Here is an 18,548-nt window from a genome sequence, read left to right on the forward strand (position 1 = left end):
CATATAAAATAGGAGCTCAGATGTTTTCCATCATCGTATTTTGGTACTAAGTATCTCAATAGTTGAAATAGAGTATTTTTTATTTTAAACTGCATAATATGAGAAGACAAATCTCAAAGGTGAAATATTCTTACCCAAGTAATGATTTATAAAATGCATTCATAGTTCATTGCCATAGTGAAAATACACTTGGGGCATTCATTTACAGAGTACTTTTAAGATTTTTTTTTTTCTTAAGGCAGAGTGGATGATTTTAAGAGTGTTTTATTTGGTATTGTGACTGTCTTGACTTAATCGAGCTGCAAACTCTACTAGCGTTCTTGTAGGCCGCCCTGCCATGCCTTTTCGAAGATAGGGCACCTCATCTTTATTCGACATCACACCAGCTATATCTAAATGAGCCCAGTGAGAGGCAGTCACAAATTCTTTCAGGAATGCAGCTGCTGTGCATGCTCCTCCAGCTCTGTGGGAAGCAGAAAAATTGTATTGTTTCTAAAGCAACACCAACAGCGTGAACATTAAATGAATGCACTGAAAGAAAGGGGCACATAAAGGACACTGGCACACCTTACCTGCTATACTTTCCAACGTTACTCAGATCTGCAAGAGGACAGTCTGTTACTTGTTTTGTGTAATGTTCAAAGAGAGGCATTCTCCAAACCCTGTCTCCTGTCAAAATGCTGGCCTGAAAAAGAAACAGTGATAGTTTTGGCAATTATTTTTTTAAAAACTGCATTTATAAGCCCCACTATCATGCATATTTTTGTTTAGCTTTGATCAGTATAGAAGTCTTCAGCCCAATATAATACTAGGTATTGGGAAATACACTGCAAAACAAAACAGTGAATACTACTTTTTTAGATACTTAAGAGTCAAAAGGCAAAATCTAAAGACTGCGCGTTTTTTCATTTTTTCCCCCCTAACAATACAAATCCTTCCCTGCAGAGACTTCCTTTAGCCATTCCACTTCAGCCACTCACAAGCCTCCCCGAATTTCTGTGTTAAGCAAGATCAATTATCTTTTTAACGTGAACTAATTACCATCAGTAGTTCAGAGCTTATGCATATGCAATAAGTGACCAGAACATGCAGATTTGAGATGATGTGCATGCTGTTTGCTGTATATTAAACCTTACTAAAGAGCTAGTAATTGTCATATTTTCAAATACAGTACTAACACCATTCCTAATCCAATAATATAACTTTTAGATTTGCATAAAGTAACACTTTCAGTAACACACAAACTTCCAGTAACACCTGCTATTACTAAGTTATTACTATAATCTAATAATAATGCAGATGGCCTACTTCATAAAGGTGAGTCCAAAGCCAAGATGAGTTTGTGAACACTCCAGTTGCAGCAGACCCCAACGCAACATCCATGGCACCTACAGATACACACCTTCAAGGTTATACAAAGGCAAAGGTAGACCTGAGCTATTCCTCTGCATCCTGACTCCTCACAGAACTTTCCATCTTTAATTCCCATTATCAATAATTTCTGAAGTCTGCAAAAAATATTTTAGTACACTTGAATTTTTAGAAGTTTAAACATTGTCAAAACATTTAAATAAACTAGCAGGACAAGAATTCATAGACATATTCTGTATTTCATTAAACTAGATTTTCTGTTTTCAGCTTGATGTTTCTTAGCAATATTTCTAATACAATGCATTCAATAATAACTGTGTGTTCTAAAAAAAAAAAGTGTAAATTATATTTTCCATATGGAAACAATAAGAGTGGACTTTTTCAAATTTATAGACCTCTACAATTTTCAAGCTGATACTTCCCCTTTTGTGAATTTCACTTGAATAGGTTTTTGTATAGCTTAATTTACTCAAAGTGGAAAATAATCCTTATCAAAATACTAAACCATGCCTAAACCAGAGTGATTACATATGTGTTTATTTGATGCCATAGAACCGCTTTTCTAATACAGTGAGAATAAAAAACAAAAAAAGAAAGGTAATTTAACAAAGTGGTATGTCAAAGAAATTTCTACAGGAGCTGTCCTTTTTGCTTGGTGCCCAAGCAACCCAAACACAGAATAATCTATAGTGGGAGTAAACTCCTCCTCCTTATCATGCCCTTTATATGGGAATACTTTTATACAGGCCAATGATCTTAAAATCAGTTTCCCTTCTATTTATTGAAATTTTCCTCAGCATTTGAACTGGTAAAACTGATGGAACATAATTTAAAGCACTAGTAGAAAACATACAGAAAGCTAATGATTTTGTTTAGCACATTCATTAAGCAACACAACGGACTCCTGAACTACTCTTCCATGTTTGTTCTCATTTCAGCTAGTCACTTCACCCATGACAGCTTGTTACTGCAGTTCATGAGATGCATACATAAGGCTGCTGTTTTTAAATTTAAAATTATAACCTCATTCATATACAACTGTAGAGATGAAACAATTGAAGCATATTTTATTATGCCTGAAAGCATGCACACTGTGCATAAAATAAGAGATACTTCAGTCAAACTCTTAGGAAGATGATAACGACTCTCCTGTTACCTAGTTTCATGGAGACCTGAGCTAGCTCACATAATGGAGGAACTGGTGCTGGCTAGGTCAGAGCTCAGGCAGTCCAAAAGCCATTCACAAAGAAACTATTTTGGCTCCAGCATGGCCAGTGCCATATGGACTTGGTAGGATTCTTCCATAACCATGCCAGCATCTCTGCATCATTTAGCCCTGGGAGTTGGGAGGGCTTAGCTCAGAAATGGAAGCACTGGGAAGCTCTGCAGAAACGTCTGCAGAAAGTCTGCGGTTTTCCTGCTTTTAGGTTCCAGCTCGGCTGGGCTGGCCCAACTTTGTTGACATTGCTGTCCCCTGCATGCCAATACCCTCCCTTAGTCCTATAGACACACTGCAGCTGTATAAGTTATTAGAGCATAAACTGTGCTACCTGTTGTCCTACAACATGTAAAATCATCTCAACTACTTTCAAATTCAGGTTGGCTTTCTAAACAGAGTGCAACTAATCCACAGCCCAATTAATGACAGCAACAAAGAACTGACTTGCAAAGTGAGCTGGGGGGGAGATTGCTTACCTGTTAACGTTGCAGCATTCACAATAGCCCTTGCATTAAAATTGTGGGCATAACAGAGAGCATCAGCTAACAGCAGTCTTCCTTCTGCATCTGTGTTATCTACCTTCAGATGAAAAACCAGTAAAAACAGATTAACTACTCAAAATATCCCTTTCACTGACTTATTTCTTACTTATTATTTTAAATACCTGTCAGGTTATAAATGCACTGCCACAGGCCCTAGGAACTTCAAGTAATAAAAATTTACTCAAAATAAACTACAAAAAAAAAGAAAAGAGACAATACTGATATACAGTTATATTTATAAAATAAAATTTGTAGCTGATGTCATCTTTCAGCAATGCAACCTCCTCTACATGCTGGGCCTCTGTACTGCTGACCCCTCAGAAGAGCCTGGAGGCTGGAGATGTGCCCCAGGGGAGTGCAGGGGCTGGTTACCATTCCCAGCAAAGCCCTGGGAATCCCAGGGGCTGGTACTGCGCAAGCACAGTGATCTGGCAAATGGAAACTGCCAAGGAGGAGAGGCTTGCCTTACCAATGTCTACAAATATCTTAAGGGCAAGTGTCAAGAGGCTGGGGTCGGGCTTTTTTCAGCAGTGCCCAGCGACAGGACAAGGGGCAACAGGCACAAACTGCAATGCAGGTAGTTCCATTAGAATGTGAGGAGAAACTTCTTTGAGGGTGACAGAGCACAGAGACAGGCTGCCCAGAGAGGTTGTGGAGTCTCCTTCTCTGGAGACATTCAAAACCTGCCTGGATGGGATTCTGTGCAACCTGTTCTGGGTGAACCTGCTTTAGCAGGGGTTGGACTGGATGATCCCTAGAGGTCCCTTCCAACCCTGACCATTCTGTGATTCTGTGCCACAAAGAAGCACAGATGCAAGCCTGGAAACAGTTCTTTGTTGTACTGCTTTCTCTTTGGATCTTGAAACTTATTCCCTCAAAAAAAAAAAAAAAATCCACCAAAAAAAACAAGAGCCTCTTTGCTGCTTTCCCCATTCAGGGAATGCTCATAATGAATTCTGCAAGATTAACTGCATGATGTGCTCTGAGCTACTAGCACTTTCTTGCATATTTCTTCCTGGTGGTGTGATGTGTGCTCGGTCTTTTCCCTCAAAGCAGAGGGTGACTGAACTCAGTTTTGGGACAAGAACCTCAAGGAACTAGAAGGCTCTTACTCCAGATAGCAGGGAAGTGTCCTGAAGGGTCTGCTGGAAGCAATTAATATGCTACTTATTCTGACCAAGAACCTGTATTTATGAGCATTGTAACCACCACTTGTGCTAAAACAAAGACTGTCAAGCACGTTCACTAAATGCTCATACTTTTCAGCTCTTCCTAGCAATTTATAAAACACGTCTAATCTCTCCAATCTATATTTCAAAGAATCTTATGATAGCAATTTCTAATTAACAGGCTTACGTATTTTTAAACTGCATTTGCACTGCTTATCTTTTTAAAGGGTCTTTTCAAACATGTATTCTGACTGCAGTCTTATAACTTGGTTGATTAAACCAATTAACTGAAAGTAATCAAAATCCAGGTTTCACAGGCATACCTGTATTGTTTTTCCATTCTTGGCTCTAACTACATCCCCAGGCTTGTTTGCCTTGCCACTGGGCATATTTTCACAGAGGGGTGCCAAACCTCAGAGAAAAAAAGTGCATTATTAGTTTCTTTCTCAGAGAAGGTGTAGAAACAATACTGAAAAGAAAAAACAAACACCTCTCTAAGAAAACAGTACTATTCTCATCTTCAATTTATGCTGAAAATCCAACACGGTCACTGAAAGATACATGGTCCAATTTTCAATCAGGAAAATTCCTCTGCATGTTGTACCACCACATTCTCCCACCGACACCATTTTAGGCTTTTACCATTTACCACTGCGATTTAATTCTACTTTATGCCCAGACAACCGAGATCAGAGAAGCAACAAACATTATCCTTATGTCTGCCATATATGAATAATTAGTCACATGTAAAGGGATTTCTTTCTTTCTGAAGATAAAAACTTCTCAAATTAACACTCTGAGCCAGTCAAGCTCTGCTCATTGTGAACATTGTTTAATGTCAAGAGGGGTCCAAGGACTTGCCATAAGACTCCAACCATAAGAAGATCAAATAGAGATGAGCAAAAAACCAAAGAGGGTCAGTGTTAAAACTCTAACTATGAATGGGATAATAGGATGAAAGGCACTCCACCATTCCTAGGAAAAAACTGCTCCTGGCACGTGGAATAAACTAACTGTGGACTACCTCTTTTCAGTAGAATTATGTACACAGACTTTTGCTCCAGATTTTGCCCTTCCCATCCCGTACTTGTTCAGTCAGGAATGTAGTGCGGCTGTGTGTTTCACTGCCCTCCACCGGCTGAAGCGTATTAGTGACTACAGTACTAGTTTCCTGGAAGTCAAGGTTCTCAAACATGAAACTTATCCTAGAAAAGCTCAAACACAAGAAGGAAGTTTATGGGATGTGGGAAAAGGGACAGGCCGCTCGGGAGAAATACAGGGACATGATCAGAATGTGCAGGGAGATGACACAAAGGCTAAGGTCCATTTGGATTTAAGTCTGACAAGAGATGTCAAGGACAAGAATGGCTTCTTCCAACGTCAGTTGCAAAAGGATGATGAGGGAAAAAGAGGGACTGCTTCTGAACAAGAGGTGGGTGCCCTGGTGATGAAGGATACAGGGAAGGCAGAGTTACTGAACGCCTTCTTTGCTTCAGTCTTCACTGCCCAGGCCACCCAGGCCCTGAAGGCAAGAGAGAAAGTCTGGAGAAAGAAAAACTTTCTCTCGGTGGAGGAAGATCATTTAAGCCAACTTGACACCCAAAAATCTATGGGCCCTGACGGGATGCACCCTGGGGGTGCTGAAGGAGCTGACAGATGTTACTACGAAGCCACTCCCCATCATCTTTGAAAGGTCATGAAGAACAGGAGAGGTGCCTGAGGACTGAAGAAAAGCCAATGTCACTCCAGTCTGTTACAAGGGCATGAAGGAAGACCCAGGAAAGTACAGACTGGTCAGCCTCACCTCCATCCCTGGACAGGTGATGGAACAGCTCATCCTGGATGCCATCTCTAAGCATGTGGAGGAAAATAAGGTTATCAGGAGTAGTCAACATGGCTTCACCAAGGGGAAATCATGCCTGATGAATAGCCTTCTATGATGGAATGACTGGCTCAGTAGACAGGGGAGAGCAGTGGATGTTGTCTGCCTTGACCTCAGCAAGGCTTTAGACACTCTCCCACAACACCCTCACAGGTAAGCTCAGGCAGTGCGGGTTAGGTGTGTGGACAGCGAGGTGGATCGAGAACTGGCTGAATGGCAGAGCTCAGAGGGTTGTGGTCAATGGCGCAGAGTCCAGCTGGAGGCCTGTAGCTCGAGCAGTGTTCCCCAGGGTCAGTACTGGGTCCAGTCCTGTTCAACGTATCCATCAGTGACCTGGGTGACGGGACAGAGCGTACCCTCAGCAAGTTTGCTGGCGACACAAAACTGGGAGCAGTGGCTGACACACCAGGAGGCTGCGCTGCCGTTCAGCGAGACCTGGATGGGCTGGAGAGCTGGGTGGAGGGGGTCCTAGTGGAGATCCACAAAGGCCAGCGTAAGGTCCTGCACCAAGGGAGGAGTAACCCCATGCGCCAGTACAGCCTGGGGCTGACCTGCTGGGAGGCAGCTCTGCGAAGAAGGACCTGGGAGTGCTGGTGGGCAGCAAGTTGCCCATGAGCCAGCAGTGTACCCTGGTGGCCAGGAAGGCCAGTGGGATCCTGGGGCGCATTAGGAGGAGCGTGGCCAGCAGGTGCAGGGAGGTGATCCTGCCCCTCTGCTCTGCCCTGGTGAGGCCGCACCTGCAGTGCTGTGTCCAGCGCTGGGCTCCCCAGTTCAAGAGAGAGACAGGGAACTACTGGAGAGGGTCCAGCAGAGGGCTATGAAGGTGATGAGGGGACTGGAGCATCCCCCTTGTGAGGAAAGGCTGAGAGAGCTGGGCCTGTTTAGCCAGAAGAGCAGCCAGAGGGGATCTTACCAACATCTACAGATGTTTCAAGGGCAAGTGTCAAGAGGCTGGGGCCAGGCTCTTTTCAGCAGCGCCCAGCGACAGGACAAGGGGCAGCGGGCACAAACTGTAACACAAGAAGTTCCATTAGAATGTGAGGAGAAACTTCTTTGAGGGTGACAGAGCACAGAGACAGGCTGCCCAGAGAGGCTGTGGAGTCTCCTTCTCTGGAGACATTCAAAACCCACCTGGATGGGATTCTGTGCAACCTGTTCTGGGTGAACCTGCTTTAGCAGGGGTTGGACTGGATGATCCCCAGAGGTCCCTTCCAACCCTGACCATTCTGTGAGTGGATTATGTATCATTGCCAACTGGTGTGGCCATGGTTCTTGAATCAGCTTATTTAATTCTAGGTGTGCAACATTTTTGCAGAAAAAAAATAAGCACTGCTTGTACTTAAAAATAGTATCAGCAGCAGATTGGGTTTGTTTTAGATTCCTGCAGAGATATTCACCTACAGAAACAAGAGCTGATCCCTCTTCCTGTTCAGCTGTGGCAAACACAGAGTCAGTTAAGCTAACTCCTCATTTTTAATTGCTTTTACAGATATCCGTATTCCTCCTTATTATGATCAGGACTTAAAACTTCAGTAAGTTTTTTGTCAAGTTTGCTAACAATCATTTCTCTTCTGTAATCTAAAAATCATGCCTTCAGAATTTTAATACTGTGTTGCAGTATTTTATTCAAGCAAAGCTAATAGGTTTTTGATAAGCAAGTAAAAACGGAAGAGAGGCTGAGCAAGGGAGTAAGAAAAGTAGCTCTGCAAGAGGCTATCACAATTCTATATGACTGTCCTGGTTTCAGCTAGGATAGGGTTAATTTTCTTCTTAGTAGCTGGTGCAGCACTGTATTTTGGACAATGTTGACAACACAGATGTTTTTAGTTGTTGCTTGGTGACGTTTATACTAAGTCAAGAACTTTTCAGTGTCTCAGGCCTTCCCATCGAGAAGACTGGAGAGGCACAAAAACCTGAGAGGGGACACAGCCAGGACAGCTGACCCAAACTGGCCAAAGGGATATTCATACCATAGGACATGCTCAGTATGTAAACTGGGGGGAGCTGGCCAGGACCAGCAAATTGCTGCTCAGGGACTAGCTGGACACCGGTCAGTGAGTGATGAGCAACTGTATTCTGCATCACTTGTTTTCTTTTCTCCCTTCCCTTTGGATTTTATTCCTCTTTTCTTCTCCCTCTTTCTCATTATAATAGTTACTATTAATACAGCTTGGGGTTTTTCCTCCTATTTTAATTATTAACTTGTTATTATCTCAACCCTCAAGTTTCACATTTGTTTCAGGTTCTCCTCCCCATCCCTCCAGGTAGGGGTGCAGGGAGCAAGCAAGTGCCTATGTGGTATTTAAGTTTCTGGCTGGAGCTGAACCATGACAATGACCGTTACCACTACTGAAACTAGAAAATTACTGTCTAAACAAGACCTTGTAAAACTAAGATTTTTGGCTTCTCACAGAAACACACTTACCGATTATATTAAGAGGTAGATTTAAAGCTGCTGCTGTCACAATGGCTGAACAGATAGTTGCTGCGCCTCCCATATCTGCTCTCATCGCATCCATACCAGATGATGGCTTCAGTGAAATGCCACCACTGGAACAAACAGCACAAGTATCATCCAATATGCAGAAGTTCTATGTTGCATACGTTGATAATATACTGTCCATCAGTATGTTTTAGCACCAAGTATCAGTAAATGCTAGATTGGTGTTTTCAAATATCCCTGCAACACCCTAGTAAACACACTGAAAGCAACGTATCTGGGTTTTCATTTCAGATAGAATGTTCCCGAGTTACTTTCTCATAATTAGGACACCTTTTAAAAAAAACAAAACCAAAAACCACACACAGGTAATCTGCAGCAGACTAACTCAACGGTCTTTGTAGTAACATAAGAACACAAAACACTTGGTAAAGTCAGCATATGGAAGCGGAACAGACTGATAAATTCTTCAGTAGTTACGTGACATAAAAAAGAGTTAGAAGGAACTGCTGCAAAGAATTAACTATTTTCTGTTAAGTATGATCTAGACGTTCAATGACAGACTGCAATTCTAAACATGTAAATTCTTTTATCTAGAGCTTTGCTCAGGCCAAAAAAGAAGAAACAGCACATTGTTTTCTTTCCCCCTGAATTTGCATTTTCCCCTTACAAGACAAGGGAATATCAATTCCTACTTTGTCTATTCACATTTGTCTTATCCCCCGGAAAAGCAGCACAATCTACTATACAAGGCAAGTTCGCTGGAATGGCATTTGAAGACATGGTGAGCAAAGAAAAAGCATCTCCTCATTGAACATGAATAGCTGGAAGGCATGTTACCCCCTCTAGTCACTAAAATATCAGCATACATACCTGTCAAATGTAACTCCTTTTCCTACAAATACCAATGGGGAGTCATTTGTGTTAGCACCCCCTAAATAGTGAATCTCCAAAAAGATGGGAGGTTCAGCAGAACCCTTAGCTACACTCAGGAATGCTCCCATCTGATGTGTTGCTATCCAAGACTCTGGTCTGGAACAGAAAAAAAGATTTTGTTTTTATTTTTTTTTACTTAAGACACTTTGACCAAAATGATTTTGTTTGTTTTTAAGAGATCACAACTCCTGAAGGTTTGTACACAAACTTAATTTGATTTTATTAGTTATTGTCATTTAAATGCAAATTTATTACTTTGTGAAACAGAAAAATACTTCCTTAAAGTTGCTGCTTGTTTTTTGTTTTGCCTTAAGAAAAACAACAAAACAGCTTGTCTACATTTTCTATATCAGAAACATTAAACTTTCACTTGCCCATGAAACCGTAGTCTCTGAAGGCATATTAAGCAACAATTTTGCAGGTTACAGCTTAGCTTTCTGCTATCAGGACGGTTAACTATAGACAAAGTTGATTTCCCTCATTCTTTTGCTTTTCAACAACAGTCCCCTTGCACAACCAGTTAGCCCAATTCCACCAAAGAGCAGTGATTAGAAATTCAGAAGCATTAGCTGGGCAAACTGAACCGCAAGGGCTTTTATGGCTCCATCTCAATGTTTTTGAAAGCTAAAAAAATCCCAACAATAACATCAATAAGAAGAGGATGCTTAATTACCACATCCAAACAAAAAAACCCACTTGGGAAGAAAACAAAAGGTATTAGAAAAAAGGTACCTGGTATTTGTCCTTTATTCACAGAGTCTTTATCAGGCTTCCCTTCACAGCACATGTGTTAATTAAGCAGTAATTGACTGTATGACTAGCTGACAGTTAATCATTTTACTGTGTCACAGGCTGAGAGGAGCTTGCAATCTAGGCACCGCTCCATACTTTTTTGCCAAACACTTCCCCTGCTTTTGCTGTTTGAAATGGCAAAGCGAAAATGACAGCCCACTGCAGACAGGATTAACCCGGAAGGTACCTTACCCTACAGAGGAATCATTTCAACAGAATTTACCTTATATGGACCTTCACATTGCTGAAACTTCTAAGCTTCTGTTCAATTTGTTCGGCAAATTTGATTGGAGTTATATAATTAGCTGGAGCCTCCATAAGGTACCGAGCGAGGTTCTGACCCTCAGCGTAGATAACACCTTTTTGCCAGGCTTCACTTTCAGCACTAAACAACACCATACAATAATCAGGATCATAAATGTTTACAAAAGTAAGATGTTGTCAGTATCCATCTGTCCTCTCCTGTTTGAAAATGCAGTATCATTAATTTGGGGCAATTAAGAATGTCATAGCAATCTTACTACAATTAATTTAGTATGAGATCCAGGGTGCATCTAATATAGTAGCTCATCTCTGGTTCTAGTCAGTGTTAAATGCTTCACAGAAAGCTAGAGGAATCCTAGAGCAGACAGACGTAAAATTATCTAATACATTAGGTCTTGTCCTAAGCCTTAAGAGTCAGAGATTGTCTTAAATCCTCAAGCAAAAGGTTTAATATCCCTTCCAAAATTTATCATCACATTAATTATAACAGCTCTGAAAGTTTTTATTTATCATATAAAGCCTCCAATTCTGTTTTTCACTTTACTGAAATATGATTGTGATGCAAGAGTGGAATTGGTATCTCATTTCACAGTGCACTCAAGGCATTTCGCTAACAAATGACAGAGCAATATTTGAAGAGCTGCCTGCACAGGAAATGAAGAAGTCTCTCTGGTTACTTTGCAACACTACCAATACAAAACCTTTCACTTCACTGAGACAGAACTGGAAGACTTATTTGCTTTAAAAGATATCACAAAACAGGGCATTAAACTCATAAGGATTCTGCCTCTCAAAAGAGCAACACAGTGAAGGAGAAATCCAGGAGAAACACAGAAACATTGCGTGGATACGGAGGGATGGAATTAAAAAACCAAATCTCAGCTGACACTCAAGCTGCAAGTAGCAGCGTAGGCAACAAGAGAACTTCAACAGGTACATCATCAGCAAAAGGAAGGTCAGGAATAATGCTGCCTGCCCCATTTAGCAAGGGAACAATCTAGTGAAGACTGAAGTTCTCAGTGCTTGCTCTGCATCAGTCTTAATAATTAACCTCTGCTTCCAGATTCCCCAGTTCTTTGTGCTTAGTAGCAGAGTTTAGGGAAGAAAGGTACACCCACAGCAAAGGAAGCTAGATTTAGGACTGCGTAATGAAGCTGGGCACGTACAGGTCCCCAGCAGCAGGCAGGATATATGTGTGAGTGCTGGGGGAGCTGGCTGGCGTCACTGCAAGCCTAGCGCCTCTCTGTTCGAAAGGTACTCGAATGTGGTCCCTGTTGACTGAAAAAGGACAAAGCCCCATATTTAAGAACGGCAAGGAGGATATAGGGAACTACAAGCCAGTTATCCTAGACTAATCCCCTAAAAGTTTATGGAGAAAGTAATCTTGGAAGCCATTTCCAGGTACATAAAGGCCAAGGCGTTCACTGGGAACAGTCATAATAGATTTATTTGGGGCAAATCATGCCTGACCAACTTGAATGACCTTTATGATGAGAGGGTTGGCACAGAGGACCACAGTGGATATCATTCTTGATGGATGCCATAGCTTGGCTTTAGTAAGGTTTTTACATAGAATCATTGAGAAATCATGAACTGGAGGGGTAGAGACTATAAAATGGGTGAAAAACTGGAAGAACTGTTGGGCTCAGAAGACAGCGAACAGCTGAATGATCTTGCTGGCAGTTAGTTATGCAGTGTTCCTCAAGGGTTGGTATTGAGGCTGATACCTTCATCAGCAACTTGGACAATGAAATGTATCCTCAGAAATTTATGGACAGCATCACATTGCGGGGAGCAGCTGAAACAGGGAGTGTAGGGCCACCATTCATAGGGGCCTTGACAGGCTGCAGGAACGCACCAAGGGGAAGTTTAACGAAGACTGGCTTAAAGTTGTACGTGGGACAGAACAGCTCTATGCAACAGTCAGGCTGGACACCTGACTAGGCAGAAAGCAATGTTGCAGAAAAGAACCTGGGGATCCTGGTGGCCAAGCTGAACAGGAGTAAGCAGTGCATTACTGTGGAGACAAAGGCCAGCTGAGCTGGATTAGAGCATAGCCAGTGTTATTTACCTCCATTTGTGAGACTGCATCTACCTACATCCACTTTAAACTTCCTGAATACAAAACCAATACTGATCTACTGGAGAAAGTCCAAAGGAGGGCCCCTAAGAGGGGTAGGGAGCTGGAGCACATGGCTATGAGGACGAGCTAAGAGAATTGGGTTTGTTTCACCTAGAGAAGAAAAATTTAGTAAAGATCTAATTGTAGTCTTTCCTTTACCCTTAGATAGGGTTTATAAAGAAGATGAAGACAGATGCATCTTGGAATTGCACAGTAAAAGGGTAGGAGACAATAGTCTCAAGATTCAACAAGGCAAACTGCAAAAGGACATTAAAAAAAAAAAATCACCATTATTGTTGTTAAGCCCTAGAACAGATGGGTCAGTGAGGTTGTGGAATTTCCATCTCAGGAAATATTCAAAACTGGACTAGACAAAAGGCCTGAGTGAGCTTTAAAGTTGTACGTTAACTTCCAGGTTATCCCTAATCCAAGCTGGGGCTTGACTAAATGACCTCCAGAGGTCCTTTCCAACCTAAATTATTATATACAAGAATTATGTCTAGTGTCATAAGTGGTAACTGGACCACCTATGTTTTCAGGAAATGTTTGTTTACTATAAATGTGATCAGCTCCCAAACTACCTGCTGTATCATAAATGGGAAAAGCATTGCATGTAGCTTATCAAGACATGCTTAAGCTGAGAGGTTTTTATTCTATTTCACTAACTTCCTCACAAATAACTTGTTCCTGTATAAAGTACACACAGGAAACAACTCTCCTCTGCATGACAAAATATCCTATAGGGAAGGTCCAAAGTCCATTCTTGATAATTGTTCTGGAACCAAAAGCTCCAATACAACTTTCTATTCTCAAGTAACAGTGATACCCATTTAAAGGCCAGAAGCAGCCAAGCTTCTCTTCTTGCATTATACTCTGTGAAAGAAAATACAACAAATGAACTATGTAAAATATATCCTTCGTGGCATGGTCTGGTGTCAGTTCGCATTTCCTAGTTCTCAAATGGATTTATTCATTTATGGAGTCTAAAATACTTCTGCTCCATGGTTTTGGCATGCAATACCAACAGAGGTCCTTTTATGTCACAACTATGCTTCAAGTAATTTTTTACTTTTTTTTTTATTCTGGCCCTTCTTTTCTATGAAGCAACTTTTATTTACCTTGACCTCAGAACACTAAGGAAACATATGAAACAAACAGGGTAAGTATACTTGAGATGTAAAATACTTCAGGAAATTCCTCCTACTCATTAGAATTAAGACAGATATTGCTGCTAGCCCTGTTCTTTCCATTTTACATTGTTCTCATGTACAAGCATGCACACAGTTTTATAAATAAACAAAGCGATAAATAAATAGGCAAGCTTTCCTTTTGCCATTACCTTCCATGAAGCTGAGGAGTAACTACAAGTTTCTTTTTTTGCTTCAGCTCATTATATTCATGCAATCCAAGGACAGAGCCTTCTGCAGCTGCCTGAGCATCTCCACAGGGGTCTACTTCAACACAAGGGATCTCCAGATCCTGGATGTGTCTACAGCCAGCTGAAAAACACAGTACAGGAGGCAGAGTATTGCACAGAACAGCAAAACGGGCATCTGAGGCGATCAATATGACATTTGAAGGAAAAAAGAATAAACAAAGTCAGATATCTTCAGTTTAAAATAAATCAATTAAGAAGATCATGCAGTAGAGTAATTAGAAATGCTAATGACCATATACTGACAAATTTTAACTAAAAATACCACTTGACAAATGGTAATGATGAAGACACTTCAAAATAAAAATCTAAGTCCACAGTTGTTCCAGTTCCTTGAAGCTTACTCTATAGCAAAGAGAAGCTCTATTATTCTGGAGTGCTATGGATTATGACTACCTATAGTCATATCTATGACTATCAGAAATGTACTGTAATTTAGTTATTTGCTAGTAATAGATGACTGCTGTTTTCTTCCAAATTAGTTTATACACATTTTTATAAACAAAATAATATATTCCATACATTCTTTTTTGTACCTAAATAACAATGTTTTGGCAGCTGGTGAGACAACATGGGCTGGCACCTTCAACATACAGCTGTCATACATGGTGACTGACCTCCAGTCTCAGATTATAAACTGCGCAGTGAGAATTCTTTTTATTCTTGTTTTATACATGCTTAGGTGCAGCAGTCATCCTTGATTAAGACGGAGGCCTCCTCTGCCTACCACAGATAACATACCAAACCATACTACTAAGATGCTGTGAAAGTTAAAAGTTTACAACACAAATATTTCAGTTACAAACTAAGTGGCAAAACTAAATATGTACATCCTTAAGCACAGCATGAGCATAATGTGAATTGGTGACGCTCTCAGACTTCAAAGTAGCAGTAATTAAACAAGTGCCCTTTCAATATCACACTGTTTAGGAAAGTTATTTAATATAAATAACTGCAATTACCTGCCTGCAGATTGATTTACATGCCCTGTAACTCCTTCCTTGTTAAGGAAAAACTTACATAAATATCGGTGACAAGTAAACGATTTACCAAACTGTACAATACATTTTGCATTCCAAAACAAAACCACATCTAGACTCACTCTTGAAAAACAGAACATGCTGCACCACTGCAATACATTTATATACAAAATGCTTAAGAAACTTTAAAAATAGTTAACCTGCAACAGCTGCACGAATATTTTCTTTGCCTTCATCCCAGTTTTCTTGGTCATTTACTCCAGCATTCTTCTTACCCAAGCCAACTACAACCACACTCGGAAAGTCCTAGAAGCCGACACACAAATGGATTCACTTTCCTCACTGTTACAGCCACAGCAGTTATTAAAAAAAGCCCTTACTTTCCAAATCAAACCAAGGGCAGCATCAAAATAACATTCAGTACTTTCTCTGTTACACACATTTCTTCACGAGAAGTGCCAGTATGGTGCCACTGTCTTGCACTCCCAGTTACTTGCTATGGGTGTGCAACCAGCTGTTCTGTTGTCCAGTTAATAGTCAATTACATGTATGTTAGCAGATAGGGCTTTACGCTCAACACATAGCAAGCTTGATACTTCTAAGAGCTAGTCTCAGAGTCCGTTGAAAGCAGATCCAGCTTTCCAGCTGCAACAAATGCCACCACTCAGCTGGAGAAGTGTAATCTTTTTTGGCACAGTTGGAGGAAATAAAATCACTTCAAAGGCTGAGTCTTTGAAAGCATGATTTGCCAGGTAACAAACCAAAGCTGCCCAGTGGTACACAGCTCCAGAAGTCAGGAAAGCAATGTGGCACAGACTACAGATTACTAAATGCTTGCTTTATAAGCTGCAAGCAGAAGGCGAAAAGGAAGAAATACTGAAGATTAAAGGAGCCTTTTAAGAATGAAGTCAGTTTTGGATAAAACTCAAGGTTATATATATGAACAGATTTCCCACAGCTCTGAAGAAAAATGAAATTACTCTCAGCCTTTACCCTTCCATCACAAACTGCAGCTCTGTCAGATTCTAACAATCAGCTTTCAAACTGCTACACCACAGTAAAGTCTTTTAGTCCACAAGATGCTGAAAGCAGTGTTAGCCCTCCAGAAGATCAATGCCTCAATATTTTTTTAGTTATCTTTATTTTTACACACTTAGATGAGTATGTAAGGCCAAATGCTACTGCCCTCTCCTGCGGAGATTTGCTGCTCAGTTCAGAGGCCATCCTGTATGCACAAATGGGGTAACAGGACCTTCACAGGACTCAACTTCCATGAAATTTCCAAGAATCTTTCTGCTGAGTCCAGTATCGCATGTCTGGGGTCTCCACACAGGAATTTATACATGGTAGGCAATACTCACTACAAACTGATACATTTAAAATCCTTTAAATACTCCTAATGTAAGATTTGGTTACTTAGACAGGGACACCTAGTGTCATATGACATGTCTTCCTAGCCTCTAGCTATTGCTCCAGAGAGGCACAGATCATACTATTTGCCAACTCCACGTAGGTGCATTAGATGCATTACAGCTTCTCAAACCACCAAAAGTCTAACCTGAAGCAGATGAATCCCCACCTCATACCCTTGTGATGTATCATGTCTGTGCAGACAGAAGTCCTGCTTTCTGACGAAAGCCTATGACAGGGCTGCCTTGTGTTAGAACCGTCATGTCTGGAAGGTCTTTCTGCACCTCGGTGCACACTTCTGCGCTCACTCCCCCTGAACACAGGGGGAACAGTAGAAGCCTGATCCAAAACTGTTGTGCTTCAGCTCATTGAGTAAGCTGTTACTCAGAGTACACCACCTTTAAAACAGGCTTGTTTACTACATTTTCTCACTTTGCAGCACAGCGGAGATTACAGCATCATGCAAAGACATGCAAACATGGGGAGTGCAGAACAGGAGGTCTGAGTAAGAACCACATCTTTTGTTGGCAGGGGGGGTGGGAAGAGAAGAGCATTTATACAAGCACATCAGTACACTCAGCTTGAGGTAAGATACAAGGGCAAGCCTCACACACTAATCAATATGCACACAAAAATCCAAAGTTCATACCTGATGCAAACCATGGAATATGCGTGTTTTGCCTTTCTTCAAAGGTGGCCCACATCTAGGACACAAAAAGATTATTCCAACAAAGAAGTCCTTACTAGTGATAAATCTTACAGTACTACATTCACTCCACAACCACGCAGTGCTCCTCAACACTACTGGGACGCTTGGCTCAGTGCGACTCACAGCATGGGCAGTCCCCACGGACAGCTGGCATGTTTCCTCAGTACTTGGTTTTCCCACAGAAGCTCCCCTCCCTCCAGACTGCTTGGCCTGGCAAACACCAGCCTGAGAAGTGGTATGGATACAAATACTAATATTGATTAAAAAAAACCCCACACACCATTCTTACTGGTGTTTATAGGTACTTTTACCCATTTCAGAAGCTTATCAGACACTTACACAGCCAGAAGTTCTCTCAGCTTTCCAGACACAAGTCTGTCAAAAGCATCACCTGCACTAGTGAACTGGGCAGGACCTTCATCCTTTTCACTTGAGTAGATTCCCAGAACAAGACCCTAAAAAAGGGATGCATGTTAATGTAAACAACGTGAAGTTTAGTTTGTGTATTCATCTAACACAATGCACTGAGTAACGCTTTAGTAAACCAGGATAAACTACTACAACTACTTTTAATTGTGACAAAGAAATTACATACAGCATAACTGAACTGTTGTCATTTGCCTAACAAGCAGAGACAAAATCTCCTTCACTCTGCAATTTCCAGTACAGAAGAGGTTCTTCCCCCCTTCCTCCGCCCCATGCGGATCTTCCGAGGGCCACAGGGCCGGGCACCGCTCCCGACAAAGCCCACAGGCAGCCGGCGAGGGGCCGGGGCAGGAGAGCGGCCCGTCCCCGGCCGGGGCTTCTCCGGGGCGCAGCCCCGCCACAGGCACGGCGCCCGCCGACGCCCTCCCAGCCGCAGCCGCAGCCCGGAACCGGGGGGCACACGGCGACCCCCAGCCGGGCGTCGGGCGCGCTCGGCCGCGGCACCCAGCAGGAGGAAGGGACCCCCGCCCCCCCGCCCCCCCGCACCCCGCGGGACGCGCCCGCCGCCTCGGCTCACCCCGGCCGCCCCCTCACCTTCCCGCCGGCGCCGTGGCCCCGCGCCGCGCGCTCCCGCAGCGGGGCACCGCAGGCCAGGGGCAGCTGCCGGCTGAGGCAGCGCGCGCCCAGCCCCCGCGCCCAGGGCAGCAGCATGGCCGCGCGGCGGGCGGGCGGGCGCGCCCATGACCTCATCAGCCGGCGCGGCGCGGGGCGGGGGGGGGCCCGCCGGGGGGCGGGGCGGGGGCGGGGCGGGGGGCGGGGGGCGGGGGGCGGGGCGGGGGGGCGGGGCGGGG

At 42.6% G+C, this 18,548-nt stretch overlaps 1 protein-coding gene across 1 annotated transcript; it reads right to left on the reverse strand.

The window, feature by feature from the left end:
• Positions 1-55: 55 nt before the first annotated feature.
• LAP3 (leucine aminopeptidase 3) lies at positions 56-18,431 on the reverse strand. The gene is made up of 13 exons (XM_037399590.1): positions 18,292-18,431; positions 17,611-17,726; positions 17,212-17,266; positions 15,353-15,458; positions 14,077-14,236; positions 10,575-10,736; positions 9,497-9,655; positions 8,609-8,733; positions 4,625-4,713; positions 3,067-3,169; positions 1,309-1,388; positions 573-685; positions 56-463 (listed from the first exon to the last, which is right to left on the reverse strand). Exons 1-13 carry the CDS (start codon positions 18,406-18,408, stop codon positions 265-267), a joined length of 1,584 nt encoding a protein of 527 aa, XP_037255487.1. The 5' UTR covers positions 18,409-18,431; the 3' UTR covers positions 56-264.
• Positions 18,432-18,548: the final 117 nt, after the last annotated feature.

This window comes from Falco rusticolus, chromosome 1 (genome assembly GCF_015220075.1).
Source record: "Falco rusticolus isolate bFalRus1 chromosome 1, bFalRus1.pri, whole genome shotgun sequence".
Taxonomy (NCBI): Eukaryota; Metazoa; Chordata; class Aves; order Falconiformes; family Falconidae; genus Falco; species Falco rusticolus.